This window comes from Panulirus ornatus, chromosome 20 (assembly GCF_036320965.1).
Source record: "Panulirus ornatus isolate Po-2019 chromosome 20, ASM3632096v1, whole genome shotgun sequence".
Taxonomy (NCBI): Eukaryota; Metazoa; Arthropoda; class Malacostraca; order Decapoda; family Palinuridae; genus Panulirus; species Panulirus ornatus.
In genome coordinates, this window is record NC_092243.1 from 45,798,297 (window position 1) to 45,821,177 (window position 22,881).

The window sequence follows — 22,881 nt, forward strand, 5'->3', positions numbered from 1 at the left end:
CACGCATCTCTCTTACCCTTACATTACTTACTCGATCAAACCACCCCACACCACACATTGTCCTCAAACATCTCATTTCCAGCACATCAACCCTCCTGCACACAACTCTATCCATAGCCCACGCCTCGCAGCCATACAACATTGTTGGAACCACTATTCCTTCAAACATACCTATTTTTGCTTTCTGAGATAATGTTCTCGACTTCCATACATTCTTCAAGGCTCCCAGAATTTTTGCCCCCTCCCCCACCCTATGATTCACTTCCGCTTACATGGTTCCATCCGCTGCCAGATCCACTCCCAGATGTCTAAAGCACTTCACTTCCTCCAGTTTTTCTCCATTCAGAGTTTTTTTTTTTTTTTTTTTTTTTTTTTTTGCTTTGTCGCTGTCTCCCGCGTTTGCGAGGTAGCGCAAGGAAACAGACGAAAGAAATGGCCCAACCCACCCCATACACATGTATATACATACGTCCACACACACGCAAATATACATACCTACACAGCTTTCCATGGTTTACCCCAGACGCTTCACATGCCTTGATTCAATCCACTGACAGCATGTCAACCCCGGTATACCACATCGCTCCAATTCACTCTATTCCTTGCCCTCCTTTCACCCTCCTGCATGTTCAGGCCCCGATCACACAAAATCTTTTTCACTCCATCTTTCCACCTCCAATTTGGTCTCCCTCTTCTCCTCGTTCCCTCCACCTCCGACACATATATCCTCTTGGTCAATCTTTCCTCACTCATTCTCTCCATGTGACCAAACCATTTCAAAACACCCTCTTCTGCTCTCTCAACCACGCTCTTTTTATTTCCACACATCTCTCTTACCCTTACGTTACTTACTCGATCAAACCACCTCACACCACACATTGTCCTCAAACATCTCATTTCCAGCACATCCATCCTCCTGCGCACAACTCTATCCATAGTCCATGCCTCGCAACCATACAACATTGTTGGAACCACTATTCTTTTCAAACATACCCATTTTTGCTTTCCGAGATAATGTTCTCGACTTCCACACATTCTTCAAGGCTCCCAGAATTTTCGCCCCCTCCCCACCCTATGATCCACTTCCGCTTCCATGGTTCCATCCGCTGCCAGATCCACTCCCAGATATCTAAAACACTTCACTTCCTCCAGTTTTTCTCCATTCAGAGATATGAATAGATAAATAGATGCTCATTGTGAGTACTTTGTAACTTACATATCCTGCCTGCTTGTTAATCACATATTTCCTAAATGACATTGTCTTTAATACGGTATATGATCTTTTCTATGAATTGACCAGATAATTTCTGTTTCTTTGTTTCTGTAATTTTCTTTGATCTTTCTTTTTGCCCCAGTAAATACCTTAGGTCTCTGTATCACAAAATCTCTGTCCTTCATTCTTATCAACTTTTCATGGTGCTGTGTCATGGTTCAAGCTACTTTTCTTGTTGGACGCATTTTCAACTCTCCCAGTTCAGACTTTCTTGGCCCCTTTATATTGCTACTTATGTTCTCTTTCTGTCTGTTCTATCTCTCATTGCCTTTTTTTTTTTTACCTTAAAATTGTTCTCATGTACTTTCTCTTGAATTTTAGTTTATCTCATTTTCCATATGCTGGGTCTTTTCTCTTCCTAGATGCTCTGAGAAAAGGTTGTCTTTCAGAGATGGTACTACAGTGTAATGTATTAACATAATGTAGAAGATGAAAAAAAGTATATATATATAATGCAAGAGTTTTGGAAAGAGGGGCAAGGATGAAGTCTGTTGGGGATGAGAGAGCTTGGGAAGTGAGTCAGTTGTTGTTCGCTGATGATACAGCGCTGGTGGCGGATTCATGTGAGAAACTGCAGAAGCTGGTGACGGAGTTTGGTAAAGTGTGTGGAAGAAGAAAGTTAAGAGTAAATGTGAATAAGAGCAAGGTTATTAGGTACAGTAGGGTTGAGGGTCAAGTCAATTGGGAGGTGAGTTTGAATGGAGAAAAACTGGAGGAAGTGAAGTGTTTTAGATATCTGGGAGTGGATCTGTCAGCGGATGGAACCATGGAAGCGGAAGTGGATCATAGGGTGGGGGAGGGGGCGAAAATTTTGGGAGCCTTGAAAAATGTGTGGAAGTCGAGAACATTATCCCGGAAAGCAAAAATGGGTATGTTTGAAGGAATAGTAGTTCCAACAATGTTGTATGGTTGCGAGGCGTGGGCTATGGATAGAGTTGTGCGCAGGAGGATGGATGTGCTGGAAATGAGATGTTTGAGGACAATGTGTGGTGTGAGGTGGTTTGATCGAGTAAGTAACGTAAGGGTAAGAGAGATGTGTGGAAATAAAAAGAGCGTGGTTGAGAGAGCAGAAGAGGGTGTTTTGAAATGGTTTGGGCACATGGAGAGAATGAGTGAGGAAAGATTGACCAAGAGGATATATGTGTCGGAGGTGGAGGGAACGAGGAGAAGAGGGAGACCAAATTGGAGGTGGAAAGATGGAGTGAAAAGGATTTTGTGTGATCGGGGCCTGAACATGCAGGAGGGTGAAAGGAGGGCAAGGAATAGAGTGAATTGGAGCGATGTGGTATACAGGGGTTGACGTGCTGTCAGTGGATTGAATCAAGGCATGTGAAGCGTCCGGGGTAAACCATGGAAAGCTGTGTAGGTATGTATATTTGCGTGTGTGGACGTGTGTATGTACATGTGTATGGGGAGGGTTGGGCCATTTCTTTCGTCTGTTTCCTTGCGCTACCTCGCAAACGCGGGAGACAGCGACAAAGTATAAAAAAAAAAAAAAAAAAAAAAAAAAAAAAATATATATATATATATATATATATATATATATATATATATATATATATATATATATATATTTATTTATTATCAATTTATTTTGCTTTGTCGCTGTCTCCCACGTTAGCGAGGTAGCGCAAGGAAACAGATGAAAGAATGGCCCAACTCACCTACATACACATGTATATACATACACATCCACACACACAAATATACATACCTATACATCTCAACACATACATATATATACATAGACATATACATATATACACATGTACGCAATTCATACTGTCTGCCTGTATTCATTCCCATCGCCACCTCACCACACATGAAATAACAACCCCCTCCCCCCTCGTGTGCGAGGTAGTGCTAGGAAAAGACGACAAAGGCCCCATTCGTTCACACTCAGTCTCTAGCTGTCAGGTAATAATGCACCGAAACCACAGCTCCCTTTCCACATCCAGGCCCCACACATCTTTCCATGGTTTACCCCAGACGCTTCACATGCCCTGGTTCAATCCATTGACAGCATGTCGACCCCGGTATACCACATCATTCCAATTCACTCTATTCCTTGCACGCCTTTCACCCTCCTGCATGTTCAGGCCCAGATCACTCAAAATCTTTTTCACTCCATCTTTCCACCTCCAATTTGGTCTCCCACTTCTCCTCATTCCCTCCACCTCTGACACATATATCCTCTTGGTCAATCTTTCCTCACTCATTCTCTCCATGTGACCAAACCATTTTAAAGCACCCTCTTCTGCTCTCTCAACCACACTCTTTTTATTACCACACATCTCTCTTACCCTATTATTACTTACTCGATCAAACCATCCCACACCACATATTGTCCTTAAACATCTCATTTCCAGCACTTTCACCCCCCTGCTCACAACTCTATCCATAGCCCACGCCTCGCAACCATATAATATATATATATATATGTATATATATATATATATATATATATATATATATATATATATATATATATATATATATATATATATATATATATAGGAGTGATGAGATGACTGATTATGCATTCAGTTGCCTGTACTCTCTCAGCCAATGCTAAGAAAGTTCTCTTGAAAGAAAGATATTCAAAACACTGTACTATACAAGATCATTTAGCTGAGGCTTGAAAAGAACCCAGATTTGGTGGTTGTTACAAGTATAGAGAGATATTCCCAAATTTTGTAATAGAGGGAAACTTTTTTCTTTATTTCTGGCTAAAACTGAATTTAGCAGTCAGTAGGTATGAATGTTTATTCAGATGTATCTAAGATAAACTTCACAGGAAAAGGATTAAAAACTTGTACTCATTAAACTTTTGGCCATATAATGAAAAAGCAGCCACATTACAAAAGTTTCAGTTTCAAAGTGTAGGACACAGATGGCAGCACATCTGCAGATTTTGTGATTGTTTCAAGTCTATCTATCTGTCTGTATCTCTGACACTAGTTCCCCATGAATTCCCATTAAGGGGGTAGCCATGGCAAAAGAGTCTCCACTTCTCCATTTCCTTACAAACTTGCATTGCATACACTAGTCCACTAGTCCTGGATTCTTCCACTCTGTTTTCCCATACCACAGATGGTCTTCCTATCACACCTACCCCTTTTAAACTCCCCATTTTGCACTCTTGTCATGTGCCCAAACCACCTCATAAGTGTTACACTTCGCCCACTCTACCACTCCAAAGATTAACCCTTTGCATTTCCTGCCATACCAAATCTCATACACCCCCTCATTTCTTTCTTCATTTGATGGAGTCATACCACATGCTCCTCTCAGATAGTTCATTCCCACAACCTGGATTCTTGACCTCTGTGATTGATTGTTTTAAGCAGTATGGTAAATACAGATTTTGTTGTCAGTAGGACTGAATGCTTAATCATGAATATCTGAACTACACAGAAGAAGGATAAAAATCTTTTAATCTTTAGATTTTTGGTCTTGTAATGAAAAGGAAGTGCATTCCTAATGGTTATCATTTTTCCTGCAAAATATGTACATAAATGGTATTTGTTTTTTTCTTACTACAGTTTTATAGTAAAGCAAAACTATAAAACTACCATATCTAGCATTAATGTTTCTTAACAACAACATCAGTAGTGGTAGGAGGGGGAAACAAGAGTTAGATAAATTACTCATGGATGTTGCCTACATGATGGCATAAACTTCTTCAAGTGTAGCAGTTTTCTTGTTTTGAACACTCATAATCATGTATGAATAGTAAAGAGCATGAAAAAATTCAATAGCCAGATTAAAAGGAATGCTAAGCAGTTTAGCATAGCCAGCTCTTGAGCACTTGAGTGTGGTTGAGAGAGCAGAAGAGGGTGTTTTGAAATGGTTTGGGCATGAGGAGAGAATGAATGATGAAACATTAATGAAGAGAATATATGTGTCAGAGTTGGAGGGAACAAGGAGAAGTGAGAGATAAAATTGGAGGTAGAAGGATGGAGTGAAAAAGATTTTGAGTGATCGGGGCCTAAGCATACAGGAGGGTGAGAGGCGTGCAAAGAACAGAGTGAATTGGAATGAATTGGTATACCGGGTTCAACGCACTGTCAGTGGACTGAACCAGGGCATGTGAAACATCTGGGGTAAACCATGGAAAGGTCTGTAGGGCCTGGATGTGGATAGGGAGATGTGGTCTCAGTGCATTACACATGACAGCTAGAGACTGAGTGTGATTGAATGTTGCCCCTTTTTTTTTATCAGTTTTCCTGGCGCTACCTTGCTGAAGCAGGGGGTAGCAACACTGTTTCCTGTGTGGTGGGGTGGTGCCGGGAATGGATGAAGGCAAGCAATTGTGAATATGTACATTTGTATATATGTATATGTCTGTGAATGTGTATGTATATGTTGATATGTATATGTATGTATATGTGTGTGTATGGGCATTTATGTACATATATGAGTGGTAGCCATTTTTCGTCTGTTTCCTAGCGCTACCTTCCTGATGTGGGAAACATTGATTAAGTGTAATGAATAATAGATAAATAGATGTATTATGATATACAACATGCTCTCACAATGATAACACAAATTATAAAGGATATGAAAAAATCAAAGCACTGGATTTAAAGGGATGCTAAGTAGCTTGGTGTTGCCGATTCATAAACACTTGTCAAAAATATTATGTATTATTATTATTTATGCATTATGATACATAAAGCACCCCTAAACAACACATCTTCACATTATTACATCAATAAAGTACCTGAATAAAAGTGAAAACAAAGTACAATAAAACCCTTGTTATCCAGAATTTGAGACAATGAAATGTTGAAAATAAGTATGTTGCTCAATTTTGGTTGACAAACCTCGATTATCTGAGAAAATTGAAAAAAGATATGTTGAAATATTTCAAATCCCATACGGACTGCAAAGTAGCGATTAGTTTACTCACCAACTGGTGTTTTGTGGTGTTCATGTTTGTTTACCATCTTTCATGTACTGATCTTGTACATTTGTGTATTTTGTGCCCTCTGGATTACTGTGTACAATGGCTCCATTCAGGTATCGTCGGCAACATCCTGACAACTTCTTGAAGCCATATATATCTTGCAAGAAGCACGAAAGGAATGTTTTACGCCTCAAAAAGATGGAGCTGTGTAAGAGGCTGGCTAGGGGCAAGTACAAGGTATCACTTATGAAAGGACTTCATCATAATTTGCTTAATTGTTTACATGTATTAATGTTAAGTTTATATAAAATTTTTAAAAATATGTAAAGTATGAAATATTGAAATTTTGAATTATGTAATATATATATATATATATATATATATATATATATATATATATATATATATATATATATATATATATATATATTTTTTTTCCGCTGTCTTCCGCGTTAGGTAGCGCAAGGAAACAGACCAAAGAAATGGCCCAACCCACCCCCATACACATGTATATACATACACATCCACACACGCAAATATACATACCTACACAGCTTTCCATGGTTTACCTCAGACGCTTCACATGCCCTGATTCAATCCACTGACAGCACATCAACCCCGGTATACCACATCGATCCAATTCACTTTATTCCTTGCCCTCCTTTCACCCTCCTGCATGTTCAGGCCCCGATCACACAAAATCTTTTTCACTCCATCTTTCCACCTCCAATTTGGTCTCCCACTTCTCCTCGTTCCCTCCACCTCCGACACATATATCCTCTTGGTCAATCTTTCCTCACTCATTCTCTCCATGTGCCCAAACCATTTCAAAACACCCTCTTCTGCTCTCTCAACCACGCTCTTTTTATTTCCACACATCTCTCATGCACAAGACCGGGTTATAGTGATGGGTGATTTGAATGCAAAGGTGAGTAATGTGGCAGTTGAGAGAATAATTGGTATACATGGGGTGTTCAGTGTTGTAAATGGAAATGGTGAAGAGCTTGTGGATTTGTGTGCTGAGAATGGACTGGTGATTGGGAATACCTGATTTAAAAAGCGAGATATACGTAAGTATACGTATGTAAGTAGGAGAGATGACCAGAGAGCGTCATTGGATTACGTGTTAATTGACAGGCGCACGAAAGAGAGACTTTTGGATGTTAATGTGCTGAGAGGTGCAACTGGAGGGATGTCTGATCATTATCTTGTGGAGGCGAAGGTGAAGATTTGTAGGGGTTTTTAGAAAAGAAGAGAGAATGTTGGGGTGAAGAGATTGGTGAGAGTAAGTGAGCTTGGGAAGGAGACGTGTGTGAGGAAGTACCAGGAGAGACTGAGTACAGAATGGAAAAAGGTGAGAACAAAGGAGGTAAGGGGAGTGGGGGAGGAATGGGATGTATTTAGGGAATCAGTGATGGCTTGCGCAAAAGATGCTTGTGGCATGAGAAGCAAGGGAGGTGGGTTGATTAGAAAGGGTAGCGAGTGGTGGGATGAAGAAGTAAGATTATTAGTGAAAGAGAAGAAAGAAGCATTTGGACGATTTTTGCAGGGGAAAAAATGCAAATGAGTGGGAGATGTATAAAAGAAAGAGGCAACAGGTCAAGAGAAAGGTGCAAGAGGTGAAAAAGAGGGCAAATGAGAGTTGGGATGAGAGAGTATCAGTAAATTTTAGGGAGAATAAAAAGATGTTCTGGAAGGAGGTAAATAAAGTGCATAAGACAAGGGAGCAAATGGGAACTTCAGTGAAGGGGGCTAAAGAGTGATAAAGAGTAGTGGTGATGTGAGAAGGAGATGGAGTGAGTATTTTGAAGGTTTGTTGAATGTGTTTGATGATAGAGTGGCAGATATAGGGTGTTATGGTCGAGGTGGTGTGCAAAGTGAGAGGGTTAGGGAAAATGATTTGGTAAACAGAGAAGAGGTAGTAAAAGCTTTGTGGAAGATGAAAGCAGGCAAGGCAGCAGGTTTGGATGGTATTGCAGTGGAATTGATTAAAAAAGGGGGATGACTGTATTGTTGACTGGTTGGTAAGGTTATTTAATGTATGATTCATGGTGAGGTGCCTGAGGATTGGCAGAATGCTTGCATTGTGCCATTGTACAAAGGCAAAGGGGATAAGAGTGAGTGCTCCAATTACAGAGGTATAAGTTTGTTGAGTATTCCTGGGAAATTATATGGGAGGGTATTGATTGAGAGGGTGAAGGCATGTACAGAGCATTAGATTGGTGGAAGAGCAGTGTGGTTTCAGAAGTGGTAGAGGATGTGTGGATCAGGTGTTTGCTTTGAAGAATGTATGTGAGAAATACTTAGAAAAGCAAATGGATTTGTATGTAGCATTTATGGATCTGAGAAGGCATATGATAGAGTTAATAGAGATGCTCTGTGGAAGGTATTAAGAATATATGGTGTGGGAGGCTCCATTGAGTTGTTAGAAGCAGTGAAAAGTTTTATCGAGGATGTAAGGCATGTGTACATGTAGGAAGAGAGGAAAGTGATTGGTTCTCAGTGAATGTAGGTTTGCAGCAGGGGTGTGTGATGTCTCCATGGTTGTTTAATTTGTTTATGGATGGGGTTGTTAGGGAGGTGAATGCAAGAGTTTTGGAAAGAGGGGCAAATATGCAGTCAGTTGTGGATGAGAGAGCTTGGGAAGTGAGTCAGTTGTTGTTCGCTGATTATACAGTGCTGGTGGCTGATTCATGTGAGGAACTGCAGAAGCTGGTGACTGAGTTTGGTAAAGTGTGTGAAAGAAGAAAGTTAAGAGTAAATGTGAATAAGAGCAAGGTTATTAGGTACAGTAGGGTTGAGGGTCAAGTCAATTGGGAGATAAGTTTGAATGGAGAAAAACTGGAGGAAGTAAAGTGTTTTAGATATCTGGGAATGGATCTGGCAGCGGATGGAACCATGGAAGCGGAAGTGAATCATAGGGTGGGGGAGGGGGCGAAAATTCTGGGAGCCTTGAAGAATGTTTGGAAGTTAAGGACATTATCTCGGAAAGCAAAAATGGGTATGTTTGAAGGAATAGTGGTTCCAACAATGTTGTATGGTTGTGAGGCGTGGGCTATGGAGAGAGTTGTGCGCAGGAGGGTGGATGTGCTGGAAATGAGATGTTTGAGGACAATATGTGGTGTGAGGTGGTTTGATCGTGTAAGTGATGTAAGTGTAAGAGAGATGTGTGGAAATAAAAAGAGTATGGTTGAGAGAGCAGAAGAGGGTGTTTTGAAATGGTTTGGTCACATGGAGAGAATGAGTGAGGAAAGATTGACCAAGAGGATATATGTGTCAGAGGTGGAGGGAACGAGGAGAAGTGGAAGACCAAATTGGAGGTGGAAAGATGGAGTGAAAAAGATTTTGTGTGATCGAGGCCTGAACATGCAGGAGGGTGAAAGGCATGCAAGGAATAGTGTGAATTGGATGATGTATTATACCGGGGTCGACGTGCTGTCAATGGATTGAACCAGGGCATGTGAGGCATCTGGGGTAAACCATGGAAAGTTCTGTGGGGCCTGGATGTGGAAAGGGAGCTGTGGTTTCGGTGCATTATTGCATGACAGCTAGAGACTGAGTGTGAACAAATGTGGCCTTTGTTGTCTTTTCCTAGCGCTACCTTGCACACATGAGGGGAGAGAGGGGATGTTATTCCATGTGTGGCGAGGTGGCGATGGGAATAGATAAAGGCAGACTGTATGAATTATGTACATGTGTATGTATGTATATGTCTGTGTGTGGATATATATGTGTACATTGAGATGTATAGGTATGTATATTTGCGTGTGAGGACGTGTATGTATATACATGTGTATGTGGGTGGGTTGGGCCATTTCTTTCGTCTGTTTCCTTGCGCTACCTCGCTAACGCGGGAGGCAGCGACAAAGCAAAATAAATGAAATAAATATATCTTTGTAGACAGTACTTTGTGTCTGCTGGATAATGCAGTTGTATTAGAAACAAAAGACTGACTTAAGTGAATCAGCTCCATAAGACTTGCTTCTGTAATTCAACTTGATAATGTGTGTTGTTAGAACATTTTACTTGTAATGAATTTATTTATTTCAGTTGTATTATAAGTCTGGACACTAAATGTATATTAATGCAACATGAGTTTCTTTTGAACTCAGTGAATGCAATGTTTATTGTGATGGGAAAGAACTTGAACTGCATGTATTTTTTATTTTATTTTTCTTTGGAAGTGAGCAGAAAAGCTCTACTGTTTGTAGAATGTAAAGAAAGGTATGTGTATTACAGTCTTAAGAATAGATACTTGTTTCTACAGTATTTAAATTGTTTAAATCAAAGCTTTCACGTGAAGACTTCAAGTGACCACAATGATTGAGTTAGGCATTCCCAACAGGTGAGGCTGAACAGTGATGGTTCGAGGAATAGCACAAGAGGAGTCATCGGCAAGTTACACCAGTGTTCTTACTGTTCTTATTCCACAGTTAGGAAGGACCATCTGAGAAAGCACATTCGTACCCACACTGGAGAGAAACCTTTTTCTTGCCCATACTGTGCATATGTTGCAGCTACCAAAGATAATTTAAGACAGCATGTTCGAACACATACTGGAGAAAAGCCATATGTATGTCCATATTGCCCATACCGGGCTTCTCAGAACAATAATTTGAAAACTCACATTCGAATTCACACTGGAGAAAAACCTTACACTTGCTCCAAATGCCCATACCGTTCATCTCAGAGGTCAACATTACAGTGCCATCTCTTAACACATCAGTCATAGTGTGTCATACTTTGAGCTAGAAATATGCCAGAATAGCAGGGGATTTTATCACTTGTTCTGAAATGTATGTATACTATTTCTTTCTCTCAAAGAACTGTGATTATGCAAAAAAGACCTGAGATATACATTGGCATGTGGCAGGCATTTCAGGTGCTATAGAAATGAAATAAAACTGAAAGTTAGATTTTTATTTTCTTGGTGAAGTAGCTATCAAGTCACAAAAGGCATTGATAATGCAGATCCTGGATGCAGTTATTCTCTTATACTGAACAGTAACATAAGTACTTTGTAGAATATTTCTAACTTTGTACATCCTCTTGTTAGAAATGAATGGTGCTTTTAATCATAATGAATTTTTGTTTGCTTTCTTGATAGGTTCAAACAGTGCATGTTTGTTATATTCTAGATATTTTGGAGATGCTACAGCTGTATGAAATTTAAGGTTGTTACATTCTAGATGTTTTGAAGGTAATACACCTTTATGAAACTTAGAATGGTGCTATTTGAATGTGAAGTTTGATTTAAGCTAATATATATGTAGTGAAACTAATCATTACATTTTATGTTATTGGTTGTGTCATGAATTCCTTGATTTGTTGACTACTTGCCTAAGATTCTATTTAGTTTAAGATCTTATTATTTTGTGTCATCAGGGATGCAAGTGTAAAAAGAGACAGAAAATTGAACGACTGGTTTCATTTTCATTGGGATGTGGTATTTAGTTGGGGTTCTGTGTTTGTTTTCATCAGAGGAAGTGGTTACTAGGGTGATGTATATACATAGCTATCAAATGAAGCTGAAAGTGAATTAACATTATAGATTTAGTATGCTCTTGATGTATTTGAACTTTTTAGTAATAATTTAGAATTCTGGGTATGTACATAAAGAAAAAACTGTAATTTTTGTTGCAACTGGCTAGCATTTCATGTGATACTTAAATTTCATAGAAATATTTACTTTTTCGATGCACTAGACCCAGTTATCCACTGTACATGCTGTGTATGGAGTATTATACTCAAATATTAGAAAAAAAAGTTTATTACAGTTATGTAAAACTTAAGTTTCCAAATAGTGATATGCAGCTTAAGTTGGTGCAACATTCTTTACATCTGCTGTGTGCCCTTTGGCTTAAGCTCCTCTGCTGCTGGGCACATGAGGTACTTCAATACTTTTTGTCATACTTAATGAGATATTCGGTAATTTTAGAAGTATTTTTGTTGTAGGCGACTTTATATAGTTATTTTATTGTACACAATCGCTGTTTCCTGTCAGTGAGATAGCACCAGGAAACAGACAAAGAATGGCCAATCCACTCATATACATAAATCCCATATATTCAAATATGCGTTTTAAAATATACACACACACATACACAGAGGCTATGTGCCCTTTATCTTAAGCTCCTCTGTGGGAGAGCACAGGAGGTACTTCAATACTTTTAGTCATACTTTATGAGACATGTGGTATTTTTAGAAGTATTTTTGTCACAGGCAGATTTTATATATTTATTGTAGTATACATAATCACTGTTTTCCGCACCAGCTAGGTAGAGCCAGGAAACAGATGAAGAACGGCCCATCCACTCATATACATAAGTCCCATATACGCACATGTAAATAAACACACACACACACACACACACACACACACACACACACACACACACACACACAAGCATATACATATATACACATGTACATATTCATACTTGCTTGCCTTCATCCATTCCTTTCACTACCTGCCCCACAGGAAACAACATCGCTACCCCCTGCTTCAGCGAGGTAAGGCCAGGAAAATAGACAAAAAAGGCCACATTCATTCACACTCAGTCTCTAGCTGTCATGTATAATCCACCAAAACCACATCTCCCTATCCACATCCAGGCCCCACAGACCTTTCCATGGTTTACTCCAGATGCTTCAAATGCCCTGGTTCAGTCCACTGACAGCACATCAACCCCGATATACCACATTGTTCCAATTCACTCTGTTCCTTGCATGCCTCTCACCCTCCTGTATGTTTGGTCCCTGATCGCTCAAAATCCTTTTCACTCCTTCCTTCCACCTCCAATTTGGCCTCCTGCTTCTCCTTGTTCCCTCCTCCTCTAACATACATATCCTCTTTGTCAATCTTTCCTCACTCATTCTCATTTGTCAACATTCAACACTTTTCTGTCTTCAGCACACTTTTTATATTTCACATCTTTCCTTCTCTTCCAATCAACTCCACACATTTCCTAACTTTTGTCCAATCTCTCCTCACTCATTCTTCCATTCTACCAATAACAACCTATCCTTCAACACCCATTTTCTGCTCTCTCAAGAACACTTTTTCATTTCCACACATCTCTCTTACCTTCATTCCACGTTCATCCACTCCATCTATACCTTCACTCACATCCACTCCCATTGTCTAAACATCATTCCCACATCATCCTCTCCAATCTTTCATCCCTCCCATAACATTTTAACACTTCTCCATCCATTTGCTCAAGTTAACTTTCCTCAACATATCAACTCCAAAACTTGCCCCCCACCTATTCACTTCGCTTCCATGTTCATCACTGCTAAGTCACTCCCGTATAAACCTTCATTCTTCCTTTTTCCATCAACTTTCTCCCAATTAACTTGCCATCACCTACTTACTAATACTTTCTCACTGAATCAGCATTATCTATTTCTTTCGACGTCAACAACCTGACTCTCATTTCCAAGAAGCCACCTCTATCACAAACAACCTAACCTTGCCCCTATCTCCAAAACTCCTGCATTCACTTCAATAACCACCTCATCCACAAACAAATTAAACAACTGTGGATACGTCACACACCCATGCTGGAAACTTACATTCACTAGGAACCAGTCACTCTCCTATCTTCCTACTCCTGCACATGCCTTACATCCTTGGTAAAAGCTTTTCACTGCCTCTAGCAATGTATCTCCCCACACCATATACTCTTAAAACCTTTCCACAAAGTATCTCTATCAACCCTATCATATGCCTTTTCCAGATCCATAAATGCTACAGAAAAATCCATCTGTTTTTCCAAGTATTTCTCACATACATTTTTCAAAGCATACACCTAATCCACACATCCTCTACCACTTTTGAAACCACACTGCTCTTCCCCAGTCTGATGCTCTGTACATGCCTTCATCCTCTCAATCAATACACTACCATATAATTTCCCAGGAATACTCAACAAACTTATACCTCTGTAATTTGAACACTCACCTTTATCCCCTTTGCCTTTGTACAATGGCACTATGCATGCATACCACCAATCCTCAGGCACTTCACCATGATCCACACATGTATTGAATATCCTTACCAATCAATCAACAACACAGTCACCTTTTTTTTAATAAATTCCAATGCAATACCATCCAAACCCGCTGCCTTGCTGGCTTTCAGCTTTCACTACCTCTGCTCTGATTACCAAACCATTTTCCCTGACCCTCTCACTTCGTACACCACCCCAGCCAAAACACCCTATATCTGCCACTATCATCAAATGCATTGGGAGTAAAGTCAGGGGTTTGTGAGAGGACAAGGGCAAAGGAAGGAGTAGCACAACTCCTGAAGCAGAGTTGTGGGAGCATGTGATAGTGTAAGAAAGTAAATTCTAGATTGACGTGGGTAAAATTGAAAGTGGATGGAGAGAGATGGGTGATTATTGGTGCTTATGCACCTGGTCAGGAAAAGAAAGATCATGAGAGGCAAGTGTTTTGGGAGCAGCTGAGTGAGTGTTTAGCAGCTTTAATGCACGAGGCTGGGTCATAGTGACAGGTGATGTGAATGTGAAGATGAGTTATGTGGTAGTTGAGGGTATAATTGGTGCACATAGGGTGTTCATTGTTGTGAATGGAAATGGTGAAGAGCTTGTGGATGTATGTGCTGAAAAAGGCCTGGTGATTGGGAGTACCTGGTTTAAAAGAGAGAGATACATAAGTATACATATCTAAGTAGGAGAGATGGCCGAAGGGTGTTATTGGATTATGTGTTAATTGATAGGTGTGTTAAAGACAGACTTGTGGTTGTCAATGTGCTGAGAGCAGCAGCTGGAGAGATGTCTGTTCACTATCTTGTGGAGGCAAAGGTGAAGGTAGAGGTTTCCAGAAAAGAAGAGAGAATGTTGGGGAGAAGAGAGAGGTGAGAGTAAGTGAGCTTGGAGAGGAGAATTATGTGAGGAAGTATCAGGAGAGATTGAGTGTAGAATGACAGAAGGTGAGAGCAAATGACATGAGGGGAGTAGGGGAGGAATGGGATGTATTTAGGGAAGCAGTGATGGCTTGTGCAAAAGATGCCTGTGGCATGAGAAACATGGAAGGTGGGCAGATTAGAAAGTGTAGTGAGTGGTGGGATGAAGAAGTAAGATTATTAGTGAAAGAGAGGAGAGAGGCATTTGGACGATTTTTGCATGGAAATAATGCAAATGAGTGAGAGATGTATAAAAGAAAGAGGCAGGAGGTCAAGAGAAAGGTGCAAGAGGTGAAAAAGAGGGCAAATGAGAGTTGGGGTGAGAGAGTATCATTAAATTTTAGGGAGAATAAAAAGATGTTTTGGAAGGAGGTAAATAAAGTGCGTAAGACAAGGGAACAAATGGGAACTTCAGTGAAGGGGGCTAATGGGGAGGTGATAACAAGTAGTGGTGATGTGAGAAGGAGATGGAGTGAGTATTTTGAAGGTTTGTTGAATGTGTTTGATGATAGAGTGGCAGATATAGGGTGTTTTGGTTGAGGTGGTGTGCAAAGTGAGAGGGTTAGGGAAAATGATTTGGTAAACAGACAAAAGGTAGTAAAAGCTTTGTGGAAGATGAAAGCTGGCAATTCAGCGGGTGTGGATGGTATTGCAGTGGAATTTATTAAAGAAGGGGGTGACTGTATTGTTGACTGGTTGGTAAGGTTATTTAATGTATGTATGACTCATGGTGAGGTGCCTGAGTATTGGTGGAATGCTTGCATAGTGCCATTGAACAAAGTCAAAGGGGATAAGAGTGAGTGCTCCAATTACAGAGGTATAAATTTGTTGAGTATTCCTGGTAAATTATATGGGAGGGTATTGATTGAGAGGGTGAAGGCATGTACAGAGCATCAGATTGGGGAAGAGCAGTGTGGTTTCAGAAGTGGTAGAGGATGTGTGGATCAGGTGTTTGCTTTGAAGAATGTATGTAAGAAATACTTAGAAAAGCAAATGGATTTGTATGTAGCATTTATGGATCTGGAGAAGGCTTATGATAGAGCTGACAGAGATGCTCTGTGGAAGGTATTAAGGATATATGGTGTGGGAGGCAAGTTGTTTGAAGCAGTGAAAAGTTTTTATCGAGGATGTAAGGCATGTGTATGTGTAGGAAGAGAGGAAAGTGATTGGTTCTCAGTGAATGTAGGTTTGCGGCAGGGGTGTGTGATGTCTCCATGGTTGTTTAATTTGTTTATGGATGGGGTTGTTAGGGAGGTAAATGCAAGAGTTTTGGAAAAGAGTTTTGGAAAGAGAGGCAAGTATGCAGTCTGTTGTGGATGAGAGAGCTTGGGAAGTGAGTCAGTTGTTGTTCGCTGATGATACAGCGCTGGTGGCTGATTCATGTTAGAAACTGCAGAAGCTGTTGACTGAGTTTGGTAAAGTGTGTGAAAGAAGAAAGTTGAGAGTAAATGTGAATAAGAGTAAGGTTATTAGGTACAGTAGGGTTGAGGGTCAAGTAAATTGGGAGGTAAGTTTGAATGGAGAAAAACTGGAGGAGGTGAAGTGTTTTAGATATCTGGGAGTGGATTTGGCAGCGGATGGAACCATGGAAGCGGAAGTGAATTCAAGGGTGGGGGAGGGGGCGAAAATTCTGGGAGCCTTGAAGAATGTGTGGAAGTCGAGAACATTATCTCGGAAAGCAAAAATGGGTATGTTTGAAGGAATAGTGGTTCCAACAATGTTGTGTGGTTGCGAGGCGTGGGCTATGGATATAGTTGTGCACAGGAGGGTGGATGTGCTGGAAATGAGATGTTTGAGGACAATATGTGGTGTGAGGTGGTTTGATCGAGAAAGTAATAATAGGGTAAGGGAGATGTGTGGTAATAAAAAGAGTGTGGTTGAGAGAGCAAAAGAGGATGTTTTGAAATGGTTTGGTCACATGGAGAGAATGAGTGAGGAAAGATTGACCAAGAGGATATATGTGTCGGAGGTGGAGGGAACAAGAAGTGGGAGACCAAATTGGAGGTGGAAAGATGGAGTGAAAAAGATTTTGAGTGATCGGGGCCTGAACATGCAGGAGGGTGAAAGGCGTGCAAGGAATAGAGTGAATTGGAACTGTGTGGTATACCGGGGTCGACGTGCTGTCAATGGATTGAACCAGGGCATGTGAAGCGTCTGGGGTAAACCATGGAAAGTTGTGTGGGGCCTGGTTGTGGAAAGGGAGCTGTGGTTCCAGTGCATTATTACATGACAGCTAGAGACTGAATGTGAACGAATGGGGCCTTTGTTGTCTTTTTCCTAGCGCTACCCCGCACACATGAGGGGGGAGGGTGTTGTTATTCCAGGTGTGACGAGGTGGCGACAGGAATAAATAAAGGCAGACAGTATGAATTATGTACATGTGTATATATGTATATGTCTGTGTGTATATATATGTGTACATTGAGATGTAGGGGTATATATATTTGCGTGTGTGGGCGTGTATGTATATACATATGTATGGGGCTGGGTTGGGCCGTGTATTTCGTCTGTTTCCTTGTGCTACCTCGCAAATGCGGGAGACAGCGACAAAGCAAAATAAATAAATAAAAATAAATACATATAATTTTTTTTTTTTTTTTTTTTTGCTGTCTCCCGCGTTTGCGAGGTAGCGCAAGGAAAGAGACGAAAGAAATGGCCCAACCCACCCCCATACACATGTATATACATACGTCCACACACGCAAATATACATACCTACACAGCTTTCCATGGTTTACCCCAGACGCTTCACATGCCCTGATTCAATCCACTGACAGCACGTCAACCCCAGTATACCACATCAATCCAATTCACTCTATTCCTTGCCCTCCTTTCACCCTCCTGCATGTTCAGGCCCCGATCACACAAAATCTTTTTCACTCCATCTTTCCACCTCCAATTTGGTCTCCCTCTTCTCCTCGTTCCCTCCACCTCCGACACATATATCCTCTTGGTCAATCTTTCCTCACTCATTCTCTCCATGTGCCCAAACCATTTCAAAACACCCTCTTCTGCTCTCTCAACCACGCTCTTTTTATTTCCACACATCTCTCTTACCCTTACGTTACTTACTCGATCAAACCACCTCACACCACACATTGTCCTCAAACATCTCATTTCCAGCACATCCATCCTCCTGCGCACAACTCTATCCATAGCCCACGCCTCGCAACCATACAACATTGTTGGAACCACTATTCCTTCAAACATACCATTTTTGCTTTCCGAGATAATGTTCTCGACTTCCACACATTCTTCAAGGCTCCCAGAATTTTCGCCCCCTCCCCCACCCTATGATCCACTTCCGCTTCCATGGTTCCATCCGCTGCCAGATCCACTCCCAGATATCTAAAACACTTCACTCCCTCCAGATTCTCTCCATTCAAACTCACCTCCCAATTGAATTGACCCTCAACCCTACTGTACCTAATAACCTTGCTCTTATTCACATTTACTCTTAACTTTCTTCTTTCACACACTTTACCAAACTCAGTCACCAGCTTCTGCAGTTTCTCACATGAATCAGCCACCAGCGCTGTATCATCAGCGAACAACAACTGACTCACTTCCCAGGCTCTCTCATCCCCAACAGACTTCATACTTGCCCCTCTTTCCAAAACTCTTGCATTCACCTCCCTAACAACCCCATCCATAAACAAATTAAACAACCATGGAGACATCACACACCCCTGCCGCAAACCTACATTCACTGAGAACCAATCACTTTCCTCTCTTCCTACACGTACACATGCCTTACATCCTCGATAAAAACTTTTCACTGCTTCTAACAACTTGCCTCCCACATATATATATATACATATATATACATATATATACAGACATATACATATATACACATTTACATAAGGGGGGGCAAATGGGAGTTAATAACAATTAGTGATGAAGTGAAGAGGAGATGGAGTGAGTATTTTGAAGGTTTGTTGAACGTGATATATATATATATATATATATATATATATATATATATATATATATATATATATATATATATATATATATATATATATATATTTGCTTAGAAAAGCAAATGGATTTGTATGTAGCATTTATGGATCTGGAGAAGGCATATGATAGAGTTGATAGAGATGCTCTGTGGAAGGTATTAAGAATATATGGTGTGGGAGGCAAGTTGTTAGAAGCAGTGAAAAGTTTTTATCGAGGATGTAAGGCATGTGTACGTGTAGGAAGAGAGGAAAGTGATTGGTTCTCAGTGAATGTAGGTTTGCGGCAGGGGTGTGTGATGTCTCCATGGTTGTTTAATTTGTTTATGGATGGGGTTGTTAGGGAGGTAAATGCAAGAGTTTTGGAAAGAGGGGCAAGTATGAAGTCTGTTGGGGATGAGAGAGCTTGGGAAGTGAGTCAGTTGTTGTTCGCTGATGATACAGCGCTGGTGGCTGATTCATGTGAGAAACTGCAGAAGCTGGTGACTGAGTTTGGTAAAGTGTGTGGAAGAAGAAAGTTAAGAGTAAATGTGAATAAGAGCAAGGTTATTAGGTACAGTAGGGGTGAGGGTCAAGTCAATTGGGAGGTGAGTTTGAATGGAGAAAAACTGGAGGAAGTGAAGTGTTTTAGATATCTGGGAGTGGATCTGTCAGCGGATGGAACCATGGAAGCGGAAGTGGATCATAGGGTGGGGGAGGGGGCGAAAATTTTGGGAGCCTTGAAAAATGTGTGGAAGTCGAGAACATTATCTCGGAAAGCAAAAATGGGTATGTTTGAAGGAATAGTGGTTCCAACAATGTTGTATGGTTGCGAGGCGTGGGCTATGGATAGAGATGTGCGCAGGAGGATGGATGTCCTGGAAATGAGATGTTTGAGGACAATGTGTGGTGTGAGGTGGTTTGATCGAGTAAGTAACGTAAGGGTAAGAGAGATGTGTGGAAATAAAAAGAGCGTGGTTGAGAGAGCAGAAGAAGGTGTTTTGAAATGGTTTGGGCACATGGAGAGAATGAGTGAGGAAAGATTGACCAAGAGGATATATGTGTCGGAGGTGGAGGGAACGAGGAGAAGAGGGAGACCAAATTGGAGGTGGAAAGATGGAGTGAAAAAGATTTTGTGTGATCGAGGCCTGAACATGCAGGAGGGTGAAAGGAGGGCAAGGAATAGAGTGAATTGGAGCGATGTGGTATACAGGGGTTGACGTGCTGTCGGTGGATTGAATCAAGGCATGTGAAGCGTCTGGGGTAAACCATGGAAGGCTGTGTAGGTATGTATATTTGCGTGTGTGGACGTATGTACATGTGTATGGGGGGGGGGGCCATTTCTTTCGTCTGTTTCCTTGCGCTACCTCGCAAACGCGGGAGACAGCGACAAAGTATGAAAAAAAAAAAAAAAAAAAAAAATATATATATATATATATATGATGTGGGAGGCAAGTTGTTAGAAGCAGTGAAAAGTTTTTATCGAGGATGTAAGGCATGTGTACGTGTAGGAAGAGAGGAAAGTGATTGGTTCTCAGTGAATGTAGGTTTGCGGCAGGGGTGTGTGATGTCTCCATGGTTGTTTAATTTGTTTATGGATGGGGTTGTTAGGGAGGTGAATGCAAGAGTTTTGGAAAGAGGGGCAAGTATGAAGTCTGTTGGGGATGAGAGAGCTTGGGAGGTGAGTCAGTTGTTGTTCGCTGATGATACAGCGCTGGTGACTGATTCATGTGAGAAACTGCAGAAGCTGGTGACTGAGTTTGGTAAAGTGTGTGAAAGAAGAAAGTTAAGAGTAAATGTGAATAAGAGCAAGGTAATTAGGTACAGTAGGGTTGAGGGTCAAGTCAATCGGGAGGTAAGTTTGAATGGAGAAAAACTGGAGGAAGTAAAGTGTTTTAGATATCCGGGAGTGGATCTGGCAGCGGATAGAACCATGGAAGCAGAAGTGGATCATAGGGTGGGGGAGGGGGCGAAAATCCTGGGAGCCTTGAAGAATGTGTGGAAGTCGAGAACATTATCTCGGAAAGCAAAAATGGGTATGTTGAAGGAATAGTGGTTTCAACAATGTTGTATGGTTGCGAGGCGTGGGCTATGGATAGAGTTGTGCGCAGGAGGATGGATGTGCTGGAAATGAGATGTCTGAGGACAATGTGTGGTGTGAGGTGGTTTGATCGAGTAAGTAACGTAAGGGTAAGAGAGATGTGTGGAAATAAAAAGAGCGTGGTTGAGAGAGCAGAAGAGGGTGTTTTGAAATGGTTTGGGCACATGGAGAGAATGAGTGAGGAAAGATTGACCAAGAGGATATATGTGTCGGAGGTGGAGGGAACGAGGAGAAGTGGGAGACCAAATTGGAGGTGGAAAGATGGAGTGAAAAAGATTTTGTGTGATCGGGGCCTGAACATGCAGGAGGGTGAAAGGAGGGCAAGGAATAGAGTGAATTGGATTGATGTGGTATACTGGGGTTGACGTGCTGTCAGTGGATTGAATCAGGGCATGTGGAGCGTCTGGGGTAAACCATGGAAAGCTGTGTAGGTATGTATATTTGCGTGTGTGGACGTATGTATATACATGTGTATGGGGGTGGGTTGGGCCATTTCTTTCGTCTGTTTCCTTGCGCTACCTCACAAACGCGGGAGACAACGGCAAAGCAAAAAAAAAAAAAATATATATATATATATATATATATATATATATATATACTGGGGTTGACGTGCTGTCAGTGGATTGAATCAGGGCATGTGAAGCGTCTGGGGTAAACCATGGAAAGCTGTGTAGGTATGTATATTTGCGTGTGTGGACGTATGTATATACATGTGTATGGGGGTGGGTTGGGCCATTTCTTTCGTCTGTTTCCTTGCGCTACCTCACAAACGCGGGAGACAACGGCAAAAATGGGTATGTTTGAAGGAATAGTGGTTCCAACAATGTTGTATGGTTGCGAGGCGTGGGCTATGGATAGAGTTGTGCGCAGGAGGATGGATGTGCTGGAAATGAGATGTTTGAGGACAATGTGTGGTGTGAGGTGGTTTGATCGAGTGAGTAACGTAAGGGTAAGAGAGATGTGTGGAAATAAAAAGAGCGTGGTTGAGAGAGCAGAAGAGGGTGTTTTGAAGTGGTTTGGGCACATGGAGAGAATGAGTGAGGAAAGATTGACCAAGAGGATATATGTGTCGGATGTGGAGGGAACGAGGAGAAGAGGGAGACCAAATTGGAGGTGGAAAGATGGAGTGAAAAAGATTTTGTGTGATCGGGGCCTGAACATGCAGGAGGGTGAAAGGAGGGCAAGGAATAGAGTGAATTGGAGCGATGTGGTATACCGGAGTTGACGTGCTGTCAGTGGATTGAATCAAGGCATGTGAAGCGTCTGGGGTAAACCATGGAAAGCTGTGTAGTTATGTATATTTGCGTGTGTGGACGTATGTATATACATGTGTATGGGGGGGGTTGGGCCATTTCTTTCGTCTGTTTCCTTGCGCTACCTCGCAAACGCGGGAGACAGCAACAAAGTATTAAAAAAAAAAAATAAATAAATAAATATATATATATATATATATATATATATATATATATATATATATATATATATATATATATATATATATATATATATATTTTAGGGAGAATAAAAAGATGTTCTGGAAGGAGGTAAATAAAGTGTGTAAGACAAGGGAGCAAATGGGAACTTCAGTGAAGGGCGCAAATGGGGAGGTGATAACAAGTAGTGGTGATGTGAGAAGGAGATGGAGTGAGTATTTTGAAGGTTTGTTGAATGTGTTTGATGATAGAGTGGCAGATATAGGGTGTTTTGGTCGAGGTGGTGTGCA

The 22,881-nt window shown here is 41.0% G+C and overlaps 1 protein-coding gene across 4 annotated transcripts in view; it reads left to right on the forward strand.

Moving 5' to 3' along the window:
• Positions 1-22,881, forward strand: part of LOC139755976 (uncharacterized) — a 734,338-nt gene that overhangs the window by 581,455 nt on the left and 130,002 nt on the right. The window contains exon 6 of one of the 4 annotated variants that reach the window (XM_071674827.1): positions 10,531-12,590. The exons of the other annotated variants lie outside the window; for them this stretch is intronic. Within the exon in view, the coding sequence (XP_071530928.1) occupies positions 10,531-10,917 (387 nt within the window). The 3' untranslated portion in view covers positions 10,918-12,590. Of the gene's footprint in view, positions 1-10,530; positions 12,591-22,881 lie in introns of those variants that run through there. 4 annotated transcript variants of the gene reach the window in all.